This window comes from Lindgomyces ingoldianus (assembly GCF_010093535.1).
Source record: "Lindgomyces ingoldianus strain ATCC 200398 unplaced genomic scaffold BDR25scaffold_51, whole genome shotgun sequence".
Taxonomy (NCBI): Eukaryota; Fungi; Ascomycota; class Dothideomycetes; order Pleosporales; family Lindgomycetaceae; genus Lindgomyces; species Lindgomyces ingoldianus.
This window is the reverse complement of record NW_022985212.1, coordinates 189016-206902: the sequence shown is the minus strand read 5'-3', so window position 1 is coordinate 206902 and position 17887 is coordinate 189016. Positions and strand designations below refer to the sequence as shown.

The 17887-nt window shown below is 44.2% G+C and overlaps 6 protein-coding genes across 6 annotated transcripts; 2 read left to right on the top strand and 4 right to left on the bottom strand.

Annotated features, from left to right (window-relative positions):
* Positions 1 to 443: 443 nt before the first annotated feature.
* Positions 444 to 800, bottom strand: BDR25DRAFT_243993 (uncharacterized protein; the record flags this gene model as incomplete). Its single annotated transcript, XM_033685834.1, has 1 exon — positions 444 to 800. A coding segment is annotated over one exon (357 nt), but the record flags the coding sequence as incomplete, so codon positions are not given.
* Positions 801 to 2775: 1975 nt separating this feature from the next.
* Positions 2776 to 3842, bottom strand: BDR25DRAFT_382833 (uncharacterized protein; the record flags this gene model as incomplete). The annotated part of the gene is made up of 3 exons (XM_033697796.1): positions 3665 to 3842; positions 3022 to 3462; positions 2776 to 2976 (listed from the first exon to the last, which is right to left on the bottom strand). Exons 1-3 carry the CDS (start codon positions 3770 to 3772, stop codon positions 2776 to 2778), a joined length of 750 nt encoding a protein of 249 aa, XP_033540809.1. The 5' UTR covers positions 3773 to 3842.
* A 237-nt stretch (positions 3843 to 4079) lies between these two features.
* BDR25DRAFT_382826 (NAD(P)-binding protein) lies at positions 4080 to 5068 on the top strand (the record flags this gene model as incomplete). Its single annotated transcript, XM_033697795.1, has 2 exons — positions 4080 to 4899; positions 4937 to 5068. The coding sequence occupies exons 1-2, from the start codon at positions 4093 to 4095 to the stop codon at positions 5066 to 5068; spliced, it is 939 nt and encodes a 312-aa protein (XP_033540808.1). The 5' UTR covers positions 4080 to 4092.
* Positions 5069 to 5094: 26 nt separating this feature from the next.
* BDR25DRAFT_362162 (KR-domain-containing protein) lies at positions 5095 to 6481 on the bottom strand (the record flags this gene model as incomplete). The annotated part of the gene is made up of 3 exons (XM_033696539.1): positions 5095 to 5967; positions 6018 to 6330; positions 6381 to 6481. The coding sequence occupies 3 exons, from the start codon at positions 6479 to 6481 to the stop codon at positions 5095 to 5097; spliced, it is 1287 nt and encodes a 428-aa protein (XP_033540807.1).
* Positions 6482 to 6506: 25 nt separating this feature from the next.
* Positions 6507 to 13079, top strand: BDR25DRAFT_362161 (uncharacterized protein; the record flags this gene model as incomplete). Its single annotated transcript, XM_033696538.1, has 17 exons — positions 6507 to 6844; positions 6886 to 7050; positions 7099 to 7225; positions 7256 to 7325; positions 7361 to 7484; positions 7565 to 7642; positions 7708 to 7721; positions 7788 to 7854; positions 7889 to 7954; positions 7984 to 8052; positions 8131 to 8261; positions 8304 to 12283; positions 12324 to 12349; positions 12417 to 12465; positions 12608 to 12754; positions 12795 to 12887; positions 12939 to 13079. 17 exons carry the CDS (start codon positions 6507 to 6509, stop codon positions 13077 to 13079), a joined length of 5685 nt encoding a protein of 1894 aa, XP_033540806.1.
* Positions 13080 to 13139: 60 nt separating this feature from the next.
* Positions 13140 to 13984, bottom strand: BDR25DRAFT_362160 (uncharacterized protein; the record flags this gene model as incomplete). The annotated part of the gene is made up of 6 exons (XM_033696537.1): positions 13140 to 13481; positions 13523 to 13557; positions 13616 to 13661; positions 13711 to 13767; positions 13794 to 13910; positions 13967 to 13984. 6 exons carry the CDS (start codon positions 13982 to 13984, stop codon positions 13140 to 13142), a joined length of 615 nt encoding a protein of 204 aa, XP_033540805.1.
* Between the last annotated feature and the right edge of the window lie 3903 nt (positions 13985 to 17887).

The window sequence follows — 17887 nt, the reverse complement described above, 5'->3', positions numbered from 1 at the left end:
TAAAAAAAGTCTTTTATATCTTTAAAAGGCTAAAACTAATACAAGAAAGCGCCTAGATGCTAGTAAGGGTAGGCTTATTATATTTACAGTAAGCAGTTTTAGGTTGGGAAGGCATAGTAGTAGTGTGGAGAAGGAGGAGAACAAGTGGTGCGGAAAATTTTGAGGTGAGTGGGTTGACCCGATATAGTAAGTTAAGCGAGAGGATGATGACTTCTTGGCACCTATTGTACCGAAGAAGCCTGAGCCAAAGTACTTGCGCAGGACCGGTTGCATGACGGGAACTGAGGCAAGGATAAGACCGAGCTGGATCTCCAGCTCGCTGAAGCAGGAGAGGATCGCATAATCGTAGGTGATATCTAGGCTCCTGCTTTTATCACCCTACGCGAGGCGGATGATGTTGAATGCGATTATGCTACGAAGGTGACACGAAATTAGCGAGGATATCAGATTGAAAAATCGGTCAAGACGTACATAGTTCCGAGCATGAACATGAGAGAAATACCAATCTTTTTCCGACGATTCATGTTGAATTTCCAAAGGACGGGAATGGGAAGGACGGCAGTGATGACATTAGTGATCAAGATGATGACGTGAGTAGCAGAATAGCTACTCAACAGGTCTCCGCAGATGCCTCCTGGAATCGTCTTGTCCCACTGGAAACTGAACGGTCTGCAAAGCAGCATGGTAGTTAAGAACATCGAGAGGATGAAGGCGACCTGAAATGCGATGTAGGCATAGCAGACTTTGATGAACCACGGGACGTGTAAAATCTTGATGTAGAGGTCGAGGATTGAGATCCTAATGGCGAAAATGGCCGATTCCCAGGTCACCGTAATGACGGTCTGTAGCTATAAGGGGTTGACACGACCGTCTGCTTGAGTCGGGGGCTGGAGTGCCTTGATGAAAGTGATTAAATCTTACGAGCCCACCTTCGCAATGTTGATACCCATTCCATGGTTGACCGCTGCTTTACATCAACTCTAGATCTCGCATACAGCCTTCGGTGAATTTTTGCTCCACTCACATGCGCCCAAAACACCGATACTAGCGACAGTCAAAGCCTAATGGATGGTCAGTCTCTCAGCCTCTCTGTTCCGGCGTCAAGATCCCGAATGCCACTCACCAACGCAGCTAAAATAGCATAGTCATTGACCTGCAGCCGTATCTGCTGGATGCTTCGTCCGCATAGTCGCAATCCTGTTGCGGCAAACGAAACTACCTGAAAGAAACAACATATCGAAAAGTAGGTCGTGCCCCACGGGCTCTCAGCGAAAGTAAAAGGTATCGCTGCTGACCTGAGTCACGCAATCAACGAAGATGTAAATGGGGTAAACGGGAATATGAGAAAGGCCGCTCTGCAATTCGGGTTGGCGCAGCATACTTAACCCCCAAGAGCGGCGACGTCGTGAGTAGCCTGTGATTGGAGAAGAACCCTGCAGGAATTCGGGGTCCGACAGTATAAGGGGGAAAACATGTACGGGTTACCCTCTTTCCCTATCATTCCCTCATGCGGCACAGCCCTATAATGCGGCACAGCCCTATCCCCTTCCTGTTAACTTTTCCATATGCTGAATTTTCGTTGGCCCTCAGACGGTTTTTCTTTTAATGACGACAGGGAGGGCGCAATCCGTAAATGTACATCTCTTGTATATTACTGCAACGCCATTGATGCATGCCGGTGGACGTAATACAAATCCCAGCGTGCACCTGCATCCATTTATCTTGGCCTAATTGAAGGAAAAGCACAACTGCTACGATGCAGATGGGGTAGATCCTACACCTAACTATATGCCAAATTCACCGAGGGTAGTCTATACTCTCAGAGGCACTGAACGATACAAAGTATGAAGCCCCGTGAAATCAGCCAAATCGTTACACCAAAATTGCTAATATGCAGCCCTTCAGGTCTTAGCTACCTTTCTCGCACACGGACTAGCGGTGAGTATAACCCTGATGAGAGAACGGACAGGAAAACTGGGCTGCATTGGCAGGGCCCCCGGCTCAGGAACCTAGAGACGATAACTAAGAGGCTAGCTCCTCGTCATCAATGTATACGATACATCGATGCAGTTCCATACTCCTACAGCCTGCATACACAGCGACGGCCCCGATGTAAAGGTTAGTACCTATCTTGGACAAGAATGTCTCGATCGAACCGGACAAATACGATTGTCAGGAGACGAGGCTGACTTGGATTGCCGGGTTGGAGTTGATAGGTTTTCGCAGGCTCATTACGGAAATGTTAATTGCAAGGGTTTTTGGGGATTAAGAGCAGAAAGTGGATTACAGGATCTCTGAACGCGGATATTAATAACCTTGTAGCGCGAGGAATGGGGATTATGCTAAGCCCATACGTGGCCAATTGGAGCTGTTGAATCTTCCTTTTCGACTATTAGTCTGCACGTCGGGTCGGATCGCTATCTCCTCTCAGCCTTTTCTTGACCTGTTGATGATCTGTCGATTACCTGAAGTACGGTTCTGCGTAGCTCCTCGCCTCAAGAAGCAGTGAACCAGTGAAACAGGGCTCCTACTGTAACTAACACATTGCTTACAGCCCCGTAGATCTGCGGCGCCTACCGTAGGCTCCGAAAAGCATCTCATTCTCGTCATGTGAGAGGGACGGTTCAGTGCCTCATACGAATCGATTTGTACGATCATGAAGGGCACACCGCACTTCACCGAGCAATAACGCAAGGTTACAAGGAGGAAGTAGAGATATTGGTAGAGAAGGGTGCGGATTTGACATTTCCAATCAGCTCGTGATGTTTGTGTTGGCTATGAGACCTCAAATGTACTATTTCCGTCGTAGTCGGTATCGTTGATGGTCGTCCCAACGTTGACATTGCATAAAAAATTGAGGGAGAGCCTGAAGACCTCATCGGCATGCGCTCCCTCAAATATGTCCATGTGCCCGCTTCCTTTCTGAACATGCAATTTTTTGGGTCCGGCTAAGGACTCAATGTGGCGTATTTGTACCTCTGGTGGGCACAATCAGTCGGTTTCCGGGACCAAAAAGAGTACCGGCGTGGAGCCGAGATGCTTCCACATTGGCCATGGGTCAAGTTTATGATAAGACTGAATAGTAGTTTGGTTTTTGTGGCTGGGTGCGACTTGGATACCCCTCCTCATCATTTCTGCTGCGTATTCTCGCTCGTAGCCAACGTCCAAACCCGCCGGATTAGTGCCGGAAGCTGTCAGCATAGGGACGTAAAGTGGCGGATTTCCCATCATTTGCGAAACGCGGTCTTGGATGCACTTTTGTAGAGCTTTTTCCATGATCTTCTTGTCGTAATAATATTCTGCTACCGGGCATGCTGTGATCGCCCGTTTTGCGTGTTTGTCGAAACGCGCGGTACGTAGCGCTACACTTCCCGCAGGCGATATCCCCCGGAGACCTATCTGGTTGGCATTCACATTTGGAAGCTTACTTATATACGTGATTGCATCAGAGGAATCTTGAATCTGTGGGGAAGGGTCGATGTTGTGCGAGGCTGACCATCGCTTTCTCCGACTGTGCGTGGATCATAGACGAGGGCTGTAATCCCATTATCCCGGAACGCTTTCGCGACGCTGTGCAGGCCGGCCATTCACTTGACGCAGTTGAAACGAGGAGTTGTTAAAATATTAATTGAAAAGCCATGGGCCGTAAGTTCTAGAGTCTCACCCCAGGACACATAACTACACCCAGTCCGCAGCCCTCAGAATGATAAACGTGTCCGCGCAGCGTGAGGCCATCGATCGTCTTGAATTCGACATTTTCAATGCTATCCATGATAAGAGAACGCTGGATGTTCGGCACTTTTTCCACAACGCGATAGCGACAGCTTGGAGAATCAATCAGCACGTTCGTGGTGGATTGATTAGCGGCGATGTCGAGGAAGGTGTTGATATGCGGCACGGTAGGTAAAGTAAGGCTTACAGCATCCAACCACATAATTGTGTAACTTAGTACAGTATTTAGTAACCTCCGATTATGTCGCCCAATTCTAATGGCTCACGTAAGCCGTGTCTCTCCTCAACTTCGCCACGAAGCTTCCCTGCGACAAATTCGAGTCCCACTTCTGCTTCCGTCTTTCAATCGCCACCGTAATAATGTCGCTCAGAGCGATCTGGCAGCAATTCTTCCCATCCAGATCACCCGTCTTTACTGAAGCAGACCCTCCCGGAAGCCAAGTGGGCAAAGTATTTATCGTCACGGGTGCAAACTCAGGAATCGGAAAAGAGCTCACTAAATTCCTGTATCCCACCGGCGCAACCATCTATCTTGCCAGTAGGTCCGAGGAGAGAATCAGCGAGGCTATTGCCGAGATCGAGTCAGCAGCGTCCGCCCTAGGTACCAAGGGGATTCTAAAATCGCTCCATGGGCTCGATTTGAGCGATCTTCAGACCGTGAAGCTAGCCTATAAGAAGTTCGCAGCCCAGGAGAAGGAGCTACACATCCTATGGAACAATGCGGCCATGGGCTGTGTACCGGGGTCACCGACCCCACAGGGCCTTGAAGCGCATATGGGGGCGAATGCAGTTGGTCCCTTCCTTTTTACTAGCTTGCTCGTGCCTTTTCTTCGAGCTGGGGCAAAGAACTCCGGCCGGCCGTCGCGCATCGTCTGGACAGGATCAGTCCAGATCGAAATGAGCGCACCGATAGGCGGGGTTGGCTTTCCACGTCTTAATGGCGGAAAGACCATCACGCAGTATGTCGACTACGCAGCGTCGAAATGCGGCGATCTCTTCCTCGCACATGAAGGCGCCGTAAGATGGGGAGACCAGGAAATCATCACCGTTTGCCAGAATCCTGGGAAATTGTACACCGGCATTTATGCTGGCGAAAATTGGCTGTTTGTACTTTTCTTAAGATGTTTCGTGCTCTATCAAGCCAAATATGGTGCGTATACAATTAATGTTTGCAGGATTTTCGGACAAGATTACCAAGGCCTAGAATGGCTGCTATATTTGGCCATTCGGCGTCATAAAGCCCAATTCGCGGGAGGATGTTTATAAAGAAATTTATGAGGGAAAGGCGAAGCAGTTCTGGGAGTGGTGCGAAGAGAAAGTAAACCCATTCATGTAATTCTAGCTTATATAGCTCTCATCTATTCATTCAAACAGGATCACTTTTGACCACGATAGTGGAACCCTCGCTTCAAAATGAGCTGACACAGAAGTCGACGTTTTTGCACCCATGACATCTAGTGTTGCAATCTCTACTCCTAAATCTACCGATGTCCAGTTCTTGAACCCGACTGCGACCCGCGAGTCTATACCATAGTCGGAAATTGGTCTAAATGGGTCCAGTTCCTCTGACATCCCGAGACTCTTCATGAACTGCTTGTTGGCCAACGAAATTAGGGTGCACAAAAGCTCGGGCTGATCTCCACCCTCATCTTGTGCTTTCCACGCATCATGAAGGATATTGATAGCCGACTGCACGCCACCGCTTCGAGAAGAACCTCGTTGCGCTCCCGAGCCACTACCATAGCGAAGAGTGCTGAATCGAGGATCGCACTGTGCAGGCGATTGTTCTGGCAAAGGCACCGGCATTCCAGAAATAAGCTGTGCTGAGCTGGAAGGGTTGATAGCTGAACTCTTCTGCTGGAGGATGGAAATGTATAGGATCTTAGAGAGAAATTTTTCGTTGATCGGGTGCCAGCCTTGACTCAAAAGTCGGCTTAAAAGCGACTCTTTGCCCTCCACGTAGCCCACGTCTTCGATGAGGCCGAGGTCAACGGAGCATGCTGCTAATTTAAGTGATTTGCGATAGTGTGCGAAACTGTCGAGAAAGGCGTTGGTTGCGGCGTAATTGCTTTGACTCTTTTGGCCAACGATGCCACAGAGGCTCGACAAAAGTGTGAAGAAGTCAAGCGTGATCTCCAGTCGAAGAGCGACGTTATGCAAGTTCCAAGTGCCTTGAACTTTTGGCATAATTGCTTCATGGAATTCAGTGTGTGTCATAGAGCTGTACAGTTTATCCTGCGATGCCGTTAGTTTAGGCCCATAGACAGGTTAGCTGAACAGCTTACTCGAAGTACCATTGCTCCCTGCACAACTCCAAAAATTGGTGCTGAGGCTTCCATGAAGGCTCGCTCCACGTCCGCTTTATTGGTGACATCGCCCTTCACCAGATCCAGGCGACAGCCTAGCGATGTAATCTTAGAAATGATGAACCGTGATTTTTCATCATTGTATCCTGAGCGTGACAGTATTACAGGTGTTTTGGCTCCTTCATGGGTGCCATATACTGCCAAGCCTCCGCAGAGACCTTTCAGACCTCTCAAGATGAGATATGAGGCATCGGAGCGAAGTGAGAGACGAGGTGCGGCTGCCAGTATCTGCCTAGCGGTCAATAGATGAACCGAAGATTAACACAAGTTGCTTGCCGGAACAACTGAGCCTTCCTGATCATGCACTCTCGAGATGACGATTTTACCAATAGACTCCCCACTGCCCAAATATCGGAACGCAGCCTGCACGTCTGAGAAACCATACACCTTGCAGATTTCGGGCTGAATATGGCCTTCTTTCAGCAGGCCAAAAACGACTTGGAGGAGTCTAAACACGACTCAGAAATGTACGAGGAATCTATTATACACCAGGTGACTTACCGAAATTTCAACGCCAGGGTGATAGAGGCATCGTCCGTATCTACGCCGCAAAATCTCGCGTTTCAATTGAATGGCGTCATCCTCAAGCACTCCCCATCTAAGATATCCCTTTTACCCAACACTATAAATGTGCCCGCTGTCGCAATGCAACCCCAGCTTCCTTGTAAAAGCCCACCGGACAACGAGTCCAATATAACCAGGGCTTCCAACGGGCCGTACACGCTTGAGTTGGCTGGTCTCGCCACGTTTGCGGCAGATCTACATGCATCTCTCTGGGGACATAAAGCGCGCATGTGACCAAACACGCTGCAGATGTGACACTTCGGGACGTCTTTCTCGAACGCATGAAGGCTACCGAGCTCAAGAAGGCCGAGGAAACTAGACGGTGGGTTATCCTTCGCTTGGCGGGTATGGGCGACCTCGAGTACCGCCGCTTCCTTGCGAAATTTTCGTCGAGTCCTTTACATAGAGGTGTCTTGGGAGATTAAGTGGTCCATAGGAAGGTCCATCTTGAACGGCACGCTGTACGTCAAACTTGTTACCTATTACAAATGCTGAGTACAATCAAATCCCGCTATGAAGAAAGTCGCGCAAGCACTCACCCTCAGTACTCACCTCTCCACGTTGTGGGCTAACAGACATTATGTTTTATGTAGCCACTTCGAAAAGAGGCAGTGCAGATTCAATCGGCGCCTAGTGGAGCAAATCTATCGCGTTTAGAAGATGGTAGGGTGGTGTCCTGGAGTAGAGATGGGTAAAAGCCGTGGCCAATATTGGTAAAGGCGGTGAAGGTGGTGAAAGTGGTGAAGATGCTAAAAAGGAATACCAAAACAATCCTGGCAGGTTAATTCTTAGCACTGTGGGAATTTTCAGGCAGGTCAGAGAGTAACACATGCCGAATATAAGCCAGCGGAAATTAAATTAATGCCATTATAATATGTTTAATGGGGGACTACCCTGCCCAGCCTGCATTTTAGTATAGGTCGGGCGACGGTCCTGCTGCACATCATGCATAGTCCTACAGGTGAAGCAAACTTTGTCAAGTGTGTTACCTAGTTAGAACTTTATGGCAAACGCTAGAGAGTACTTGTCACACTAACAACGTGAGAGAAAAGATCTTCTGTGCAGAGAAAAGTAAAATATGTTGCTCCTCACCATGTATATCTTACAATTAACGACTAAATATAGATGCCGACGACATGAAGAATTTGATCGTGATCTACGGAGATGGCGATAAAGATATTAGTGGTATGATGTTATACTAAAGTGAGCAGTCGCATTTTCTACAGCACTCTGATGAGTTACGACCCTCCGTGCTACTTCTCATTGGTTAAGAAGCTCACATGCCATATTACGTGTCTATGGAATAGGCATTGATCAACAGAGGTACATATACACCTTCCCGGACATTTCGCTCGCATCTAACACTGCAAGAGCTTGACAGTGCTGGACCGTCGACCCGCCTATACTAAAAGCAGGCTGGATAGGGTAGCCCCTATTAGCCATCTAGTCGCGCCATGGTCGAACCGAGTGCCACGAAAGCGAAGGCAATATGCACACCGCAGCCCGTAGTCACCGTATCGCAATTTGCGGCACACCGCCGTGTTGCGCACAACTTTCACCTTTCACTTTTCACCTTTCACTTTTCCTTTTCACTGCGCCGTGGCGGCAAATTGCAGCCTTAACCTTCCTCCGCCAACCAAGTCCTCCGACCTCAAATCAACGCGGCCCTTCTTCATCATCAAACAGCAACTATTTCTCTTGATTCAAGAAGACTCTCGACTTACTCACTCGAGCGCAGCACATCGAGAAACGCAACAATGGCCGGCAAGTGGGCAAAACCTCACGATTGGTACGACACGAACAATAGACCGACCAGAGCAGAAGATTATGCTGTAGGCCTTGGGCTAACTATGGAGACGTACAACGACCTAAAAGAGGACATTGAACGCGTCGCGCTTAAAGTGAAACCAGAGGGCACAAATTTCAAGGGGAACAAAACTCACGCCAAAAAGGCAGTCGTGGCGGAATTCTGCAGAAATATGCCACAACTTGACACCGCACGCTCCAGCGCCCCAGAGGTTTGGTTTGAGTACGTTGTTCAAAGGCTGATTGGAGTTGCCCACTCGAATGCGTCTAGGAGGAAAAAGCTGGGGATTTCGACCGTTCCTGCACCGACCGAGGCCAAACGCCGCGCTCAGGCAACGCCCTTCAAACCGCAGAATAGCTCCGAACTGACGGAATCGGTAACACAAACGCTTCACAGTCCTCCTCTACGTCTTCCGAGAAATCAAGATGCAACCTGCAGCGCACCTGTACACAAGGAAGACTTGTTGATTGAGGTCAAGATTGAGACAATGGATTTTGTTGAGTTGGTCTCCGTTAAGCAAATCTTAACTGGGGAGGGACAAAACGCTTCTTTGGAGTTGCTTACAAAGCAATTGCAGTCATGTGAAGAGCTGCCGGACCTTAGCAAGGCGACATACATTGCTAGCTGGAATAATCAGAATGCCGCTGTTCGAAGCGATGCCGCATTCAATGCAATCCTTTGCCAGTCTGCAACAAACGGCGAGCGGGCTGTAGAGTTCACGGTGCGACCCTCACGTTCTTCAAACAACTGCTATCGGAGCGACATTAACCAGCCCAATGAGCTCAGTCAGGACGCGCCAGCTTTTGGTACCGGGACTATTGAAAATTGTCCTAAGGAGTCTTCCTACTCTCCCAGTTCGCTCCTGCGGCAACGTTTACATTCTCCCAGGGCAAGCCCCCAACCCAGCATTGAAACACAATCACACGACGCCCAAATATCACTAGAAACACCCTCAGTGCGCAGAACCACACCCTTCTTGAGTAAGGATATCAGTAACGAACGTCCGGAAAGGCCCCGGTTTTCTCGTGCGAAACGGACGATGAGTCGTACACTATCGGATGAGCAAGGTCGTGTCGAACGTAGCCCTACCAAACGCCCTAGGACTAGATCAGCGTCTACCCATAAGGGCACATGGGATAGCACCTCAGGCCCTAGCCCTTCTATTCGAGAAGATAATGTTTTCCTAGATAGAAATGAGGAGTCCAGGTTAGCCTCCACCGCCAGCAGCTACGAAGAGGGTTCAGACAGCGAAGAGGAGTCTAGCTTAGTCTCTAGTGCTAAGAACTACAATGAAATGGCTACGGTCGACGACGAAATGGATTCCACCTCAGCCGCCAGCTCTGCCACGGACAGCAGCCTAAAAAGCGATCCTATGGAGGATTTAGACGACGTGTTATCCGGGTCCGAACATGATCCTGAGGATGATTCCGATGAGTTCGATGACGACGTTAGCGAGGCGGAGCGGCATGAGCGTAACAAGGAAAAATTTGTTGCGCAGCTTTTTCAAGAAGGGTTGGTTAATTTGGACGGCGAGCTTGCACGCGTGCAACGATGCATGTTAGACCTCATCCAAGGATATTTTCCTCTCATTGACTACAAAGCCCTCGCAAAGTCGGACGGAATTGTGATTCCTAACTGGGGTCTCAATCCTGACTTTAAAATTAGTCCGTACCAGCTAGCATCCGCAACTTGGGCATTCCACCGGGAGAGGGCTACCCCATGTCCAGGTGGCATTTATGCAGACGAACCTGGCGGAGGAAAGACAATTCAGTCCCTTACCCATTTCCTCATAAACTACTTCCACAATGAGAATACTATTGAGGTAGAGGACGCACGAGCGCGTGGAGACAAGTCCCACCTACCAAAAAGCCAGTCACCTGACGCCAAATGCCCTAGCGCAGCAAAACAGCCACTCGCATGCTCCTGCGAGGCAGGCAACAGGGATATCTACCGATTCGGCCCACAGAGAGGTATTACGATCACCCTTACTCCCAATGCTGGTTTGCGCTCGTTCCAGAATGATGCAAGGTTAATGCTAAAAGGCGGCAAAATAATGGAGCGTGAGTTCCCGCCCCGGGTCGCAATCCATGCCGATAAGTTCAACAAGGACGACTTCACCGGCGCATTGACCGACGAAGAAGTGTCGGCTACTTGCAAGGCCGTCGACTGGTCCATGGAAGAGCAATGGGAAACGGACAACCGCACAAAGCAGGTTGGAAAGACCATGCAAACCCAAAGCTGGACCAACCCTACGTTTTCTGGACCTCGTGCCTGCGACCCTGAAGCTACAGCAGAGAAGGCGCCGCGTCGCTCCGCCCGTGTCAATATAGTCACAACGCGAGGATGTTTGGTAGGTCGCGTGGCCAGCAAGTATATCACCACGCGAGAGACTCATTGGAAGTGGCAAACACAGGCAAAAGGCACTACTAGGACGTTCACAAGGAATCTCATGCAGGTTGGGTGTATCTTCTGGGATGAGTGCCACCAAGACAATTATGGCCAGACCATCCCAGCATTTATCAAAGACACCGCAAGGGAATACCGAGAGGTGTATAATCGCAGCCCTGCCCTGTGGGGTATGTCTGGTACACCCGATAACGGCAAACCAATGGAGCCTCTGAAATTCCTCACGATGGGTTTGAGATCCAAAGAATGGGATGATGTTGATACGAATAGTGAATTTGGTGTTCTGCGCAATCTCACACAGGACAGCGTCAACCAGATGGCAAAGGACTTCGATCGTCTCTGTGAAAAGGCAAAGACCAATCCGGCTCTCGCGACTCATGACTTTCAATTCCGGACACTGGTCGTATTTATTCGCAAAGTAGTTCCAACATTTTTTATTCGAAGAGGGGAATCAACGCGTTGGTTTGACAGCAAACCAGTTATCCCAAAGGCGAGCGAACTCTATCTCGATATGGTCCAGTGCCAGGCGAATACAACGGAGGCGGAAATCCTTGTTCGGCTAGAGGGGAAGGTAAAGGCAGAGCGCAGGCGCAAATACCAAGAACTCGTAGCAGTGTGGGAATCGAACGGGAGTGACGCTAACCAAAAACCTAAGATGCCTAGTTCGGTGAAGTCGCAATCTTACCATACGGCCAGGGTGGCAGCATCTGTAGCCCAGATTGTCGAACACTGGGAGGGGCTACATCCAGATAATGGGCCTGACGATGAAGAATCAAGGAGTTGCTCAAAGGCAGACGAGCATGTCGGAAGTTGGGTCAGAGACCCGCTGGGTTCTGCCTTTACTAAGGTCTTGGCCAACTCTGGGTTCCGCCAGAACGCAAAGATTAAATGCGCTAAAGGCATCTGCAATTCTATCCGCAAGCTGAAGAGACAAGACGGCACACGATGCAAGGTCTTAATCGCAACTCGTAACCCTCTTGTGCTAGCCGCATGGAAGAATGAACTGTCTCAGACGTACGGCAAAGAATCCATTGTCCTCTACGAAACCGGCATGAACAACGCGAAGAAGTCCCAGGCCTTAGAAACTTTCGGCAATGACGAGTCTAAATGGATCATACTTTGCACCTTTAGGTCTGTTGGTGTAGGACTAAACATACAGCGTGCAAACCATGCCATTTTGATCGAACCTAGTCACAAGTACTCGGACATGCAGCAGTTGTTTGGGAGGATCGACAGGCGAGGGCAGAAGGAGCCTAGATGCTATGGATACGTCCTAGTCAACGCTGCGTCCGCTATTGAGAAGCGCATGGTGAACTCAACAGAATTTACCAAAAGGTTGGAACAATCAGTTTATCGCGACCCGAAGGACTTAGATGATTTGGTGGAGACAGTACAGGCCCAATCCGAAGTTATCTGATATAAGTAGGTTGGGTATGCATGCACACAAGACCCTCGGGGTTAATTCGAATAGGGAGTAACACTGTGGAAGTATAGGAATCACGCCTAGGTTAGGAACTACTACGACCGACATTCTACAATAGTTGCGAGTTACCACCGCTACACCTAAATAATACATGGTTAGCGATTATCGTACGCTTAGGTAGCGTAGATAACAAATAAAGTATTGTGGTCAATTAGCTATCCGACTATACTAACTGTTTAGCTAATCTAAATGCTGTCGTTCCCATCCTCTTCGCGACCAAAAGTCCGAAACGTAATGCACTTGCCGTAGATAAGGCAGATGTTCTACCGACGCATCGCACAACCGCATCAACATCTTCAAGATGCCTTTCCTATAACTGTGTTAAAAACTAGCTTTAGTTATACTACAGCCCATTATCCAACCGCCTTCGAAATCCTCCGGATCTATCAGCCCCAAGTACATTTTAATACGTTCCTCTGTCTCGACAACATCTTAGAGCCACTGCTCATCTAGCGTAAGTTCGGCCAGTGAGCTAGGAAACACATCTCCAACATCAAGTCAAGATATAGCGGAAATCCTCCCAAAGAGAGTTAGAAGTTAAATATGCAGTGTCTCTAGGTGGTGGAATTGGGGAAGAGAGGCGAGTCTACCATCTGGCCCTATGTGGGATTCGCATTCTACCGAGTCGCAAAAGTCCAGGCCCTATAGAGCCATATTCTTCCACGTCTTCTTCCAACTGAAACCACAAGTTGAAACTTGCTTCGTCTCCGTAGCAGTGTAATCGGATGAGATTCGGTGTTTTAAGAAGTGGCCAGTGGTCTCGGTGGTCAAATCCCATGTCTTATTCGTCTTCGTCTAGACTCCTCAAAGCCGCTGGTAGATGCCGATCCAGGCAAAGCTGTATTGACGCCGGTGAGCAGCTTATCCCGTGCCCTTGTCCATGGCCTAGTGTAGTTGGTGTAGCAGACGTGTTATTTAACTGCCGATTCTCCGTAATCATTGCCATTAGAGCGCTGTATTCAATGCCCTCTCTAGATCTTGGAAATAACATACTAGGCATTGTGAGTTGTGCGGACCGACAGAGGATATCAAAGAGAGCGAGTAGCGGTACATTGCGTTGAGTGATTAAGTTCTGGTAGAGGTCGCCGTTCGACAGGCTGTATTCCAACTTCTTTTCTGCCAGCTTCGCCATCCCTGTACAACAGTCTCTCGCGTTAGTGTCACCCAGAAGGCCATCTGGAGTATGAAACGACTAAGGTCTGAACGAGATTTTAGAGATCTCTATAGAAGAAGCAAGGAATCTGCTTCCTAAATAACGACGGTCTGGAACAGAAACTGTTGCGTTTGCCAAAAGGTCAACCTTCTAGCTAGCACAGCAGAAGGATATATGTAGACAGATAGCTGTACGCGACAGAAACAGTCGAGCGAGGACGTCTAATCTTTTCAACATGATGCATTGATGGAACAGGCTTGATCAGCTAGCAAGAAACAACACTCCTGCATGAGCTGAGAAGGGGTCATATGGTAAGCGAATCAACAAGGTACTGAGATCCAAACAAAGTGGACTGCACGAGTGTATTGTAAGGTCTAAGGAGCTTGATAGAGCTCTGGGCTGACTATATACTGTACGAGAAAGGAGCTATGCCTAATAAGTAAATAGTGCAGTACATGGGTATGACATTGCATGAGACACGTGCGACACACCCCCCTAGCTTTAACAAAGTAAATACTAAAGTAAAGCTGTATAAAAATAAATAGACTGCAGGTGTATAGTAGTGCACTTAAAAGCGCAAAATAGCTATAAAAAAAAAGCTAGTAAGCTTAAGCTTTAAAGCTAGTATTAGTAAAGTAAGCTTTTAAAGTATTACTTAAGTAAATAAAGCCTGGTTATAAATATTAATATGCTTAAGCTTAGTATTAAGCTTAAAATCTTTTACTATAGCTTATATAGTTTATTAATTATTATATAGTAAAGCAAGCTTTTTTTAGTGTTAAAGTTTATATTTATAAAAAATCACTTCTACTACTATAAGTAGCTAGTAGCGTAAAAGAGAGCTAAAAGCTTTACTTTAGTTATTAATTTAGTAACTAAGCGCTGTAAAAAGGCCTTCTAATTAACAGCTACACTAAATAGTGTAAATAGTATACTATAAAAGCTATAGTAACTAGCTTTATTATTACTCTAAGTAGCATCTAATGCACTATAAAAATAAGTTTTTAAAATAAGTAAGTAAAAGTTTTTAAGTACTAACATGCATAGTTTTTAGTGCTATAAAAGTACTTAATTATATGCTAAGTAGCCTTTTAGTATTTAGATAGCTTTAAATAAGCTTTAGTAATGTTAAGTTAAATAGTAGTAGCAGTATAGCTAATAAAGCTAACGCGCTGCTAGTATGCTATAATTCTTTATATATTTATTTTAGTTATCTAATTAAGCTACAAAGGTAGTGCTAATACATTTAATAAAGTAATTAGCTAAGGGTGTGTATAACTAGTATTAAAATTAAAGTAAGTAGTAAACTACTTAATGTATAACTTTTAACTAAGCTATATAGTATAGTTAACTTTATTATAGTTAATTTAAATACTAAGAAACTAGTTTAGTTTTTTTATAGCTTAAATTTTATAAATTTTTATAAGCTTAATTTTAAATTAGTTTAAGTGCTTCTTATACTTTAGTAAGTAAAAAATAATAATACTATTGATATAAAAGTAAACTATAAGCTTTTTATTAGTAAAAATTTTTTTTTTTAAAGACTTAAAAAAAGCTAAGCTTTTAAAGTAACTTAGTAAGCTTTAAATACTAAAGCTTAAGTATATTTTAATGCTTATATAAAGCTTAAAGAAGTTAGAGAGCTTATAAAAAGTAATAGTAGTCTAGTAGCAATTTATAATATGCTAGAGTTAGAAAGCAAGCGTTAATAAACGTGTTAATAGCGTTAGATTATTACACAAGTAGGCTAAATAAGGCTATAATAGCAATAAGCGCCCGAAAGACGTGTACTGCTAGAGTAGCAGCATATGTTTTAGCTATAGTAACCTCGAGGTTGCCTTGTACACATAGATAAGCTTTAAATTTAGTTAAGAAAGTTTTAGTATTAAATTTACACTTATACTGTTAAATAGGCTCTATGCTAGCTAGCATTTGTAATTAACAAGAACGTGCGAAGCAAAGAGGTTTGCACAGTGTACACATTGCGCAGGGGGGGTAGCAGGTAACTGTTGTTAATTCTTCTTGTTGTTCTAGTCTGTGTAAAGGAAAGGAATATTTATCTGTTCGTGCGTACAACTGTAACATAAGACTATATTACGTAACGCCTAACAGCATATTTAAATACTGCTGTTTAGATACTAGCAACTTTTTTTTTTCTTTATACAGGCCTTATCTAGTTTACCCTACTTGTTCTACTAAAGTCTTTATAGCATAGCGCCTTATGTTGAAAAGGCTCTGACAGCTAGCTGCTTATAGTATAAGCACTTAAGTAGCAAGAGTAAGAGTGGTGTACAGTGTGCACAGTGTACAAGGTAAGTAAAGTAAGAGTAACATGTTTCTAGTTCTATTACTTTTATCTTTCCTTTATATAGAGAAAAAAGAGGATATTTAGATATTTATGCATAAAGGTTTACACATAAGTATTATATAACATAGATATGTAGTTCTGCTTATGCGCAATTACTTATATTTAAACTATAATACTACTACTATGTACAAACACTAGCAACTTTTCTTTTTGTCTAAAAAGTTGCCTTTTATATGTGTTACCTTCCTTTTGTCTATATAGGTTTATTTAATTATGTTTTACTTTTACTTTACTTTATTTATTAAAACTTACCTTAGTAATGCTGTATATTAAGATAGGCTAGTTACACTATGTAAATAGCTTTATAAATAGTATAAAGTGTTTTAGGCTATTATTATCTAGCCTTTATACACTTACTTTATAAGTAATTTAGTAGTATATAAACTATTTTATGTAAGGTTTTATACTAGAATAGTGTAAAATCTTTGCGTAGGCAGGTGCGTAGAGAGATGTATATAATAAGGTTTTTTTTTTTTTTTACTTTCTTTTTTTTATTTTTTACTTTTTAAGCCTTACTATATAATTCTCTAGCTTTTTTCTCTTTTTATATAGTGCTAACAGTAACAGATACTCCTGCCTGCACACACACACACACACACACACAGAGAGAGATGTCTCTCTAGCCTTCCTCCTCTACCTCTAGCGCTGTTAGTGTGGGCGTTTTTAACGTCCTTGTGCAGTCTAGCAGCCTAGGGCGCATTTATGTTACTTTTTTAACTAGTTTTACTACTAATTAGTAGTTTATTTAGCATTTTAGTATAAATATATAAATTTTTTAGCTTTTCTACTTTTTTCTTATATAAAATGCTAATTATAGATAAGCTAAGAAGTAGCATATAGTAGCTTTACTATTTTATAATATTAATGTTATTTTACTTACTAGCACTAATCTGCAGCTATAGGCAGCAAAAGTTATGTGTTATAAAAAGTACTTCTATGTAGTTTTAGTCTAGAGTTATAGTTAAGTCTTAGTAACTTTATGTACTTATTATTATAGCAGCACTACTAGTGCCTTTTTTTTTATTAAGTATTATATGCTAGCTAACTTTTAGGCTAATGCCTACGCCTTATGTGTATAGCAGAGCTGTAGTCTGCATTGTAACTACTATACATAAGAAGTAGTGTGTTTTTCTTTTTCTATATATTAGATAAATAAACTATTTTTTTTATATATTCTTTTTTTTTAATTTTATAATAAGAAAAATAAGTGTGTATAATAAAAAAAATAAAAAAATAAGCTTTATATAAAGGCGTTATTAGTCTAGTTAGTCTAAAGCATCTCTACGCATAAGATCTAGCTAGTCTACAGATGCTTTTATCTAGACAAAGAGGCAGTTAGTTAGAACTAATAATTAAAAAGCCTAGTTTAGTGTTTTCTTTATATATATATCTACTAAGTTGTTTTTACTATTAATTTACTTTATTTTAGTAATTTTCCTTTTTTTATATAATTTATAAAGTAACATAATGTTAATTATAAGTTACTTTTTACTAGTAGTGCCTAGCTTAATAAGGTAATTATATAAAAACCTTAAATCTATGTAGATTACTACTAAGATTAGTAACGTACTTTATAGGCGAGTTGCTCACACACCTAAGTTGCTTACTTTTGCTAAGACCCTACTAAACTACCTTTTCTACACTAATGCATTCCCCACAACACTACTTAGACATGCTAAAAGAATGTTAGATACAGCTTACGCTCTAAGCTTTTAAATAAAACATAAAACTCTTAAAAAAATATGCTATAGCTATGTATAAAGTCTTATAAAAAATAATAAATAACTATAGTGCTAGACAACCTTTACAAGCTAATTCTACAGCTAAATTACAGAGGCTAGGTAATAAAAAGAAGCAGGTAATTATTAAGACTATACTTAAGCTATATGCGCAAGGAATTTCCCCTTAGATAGCATTTATAGCTAATATAGCTAATTCTTTACGCGCTAAGCATAATCTAGGCTATGTTTACATAAACTAGCCTAGTATGTTTGTAAAGCGTTATTTA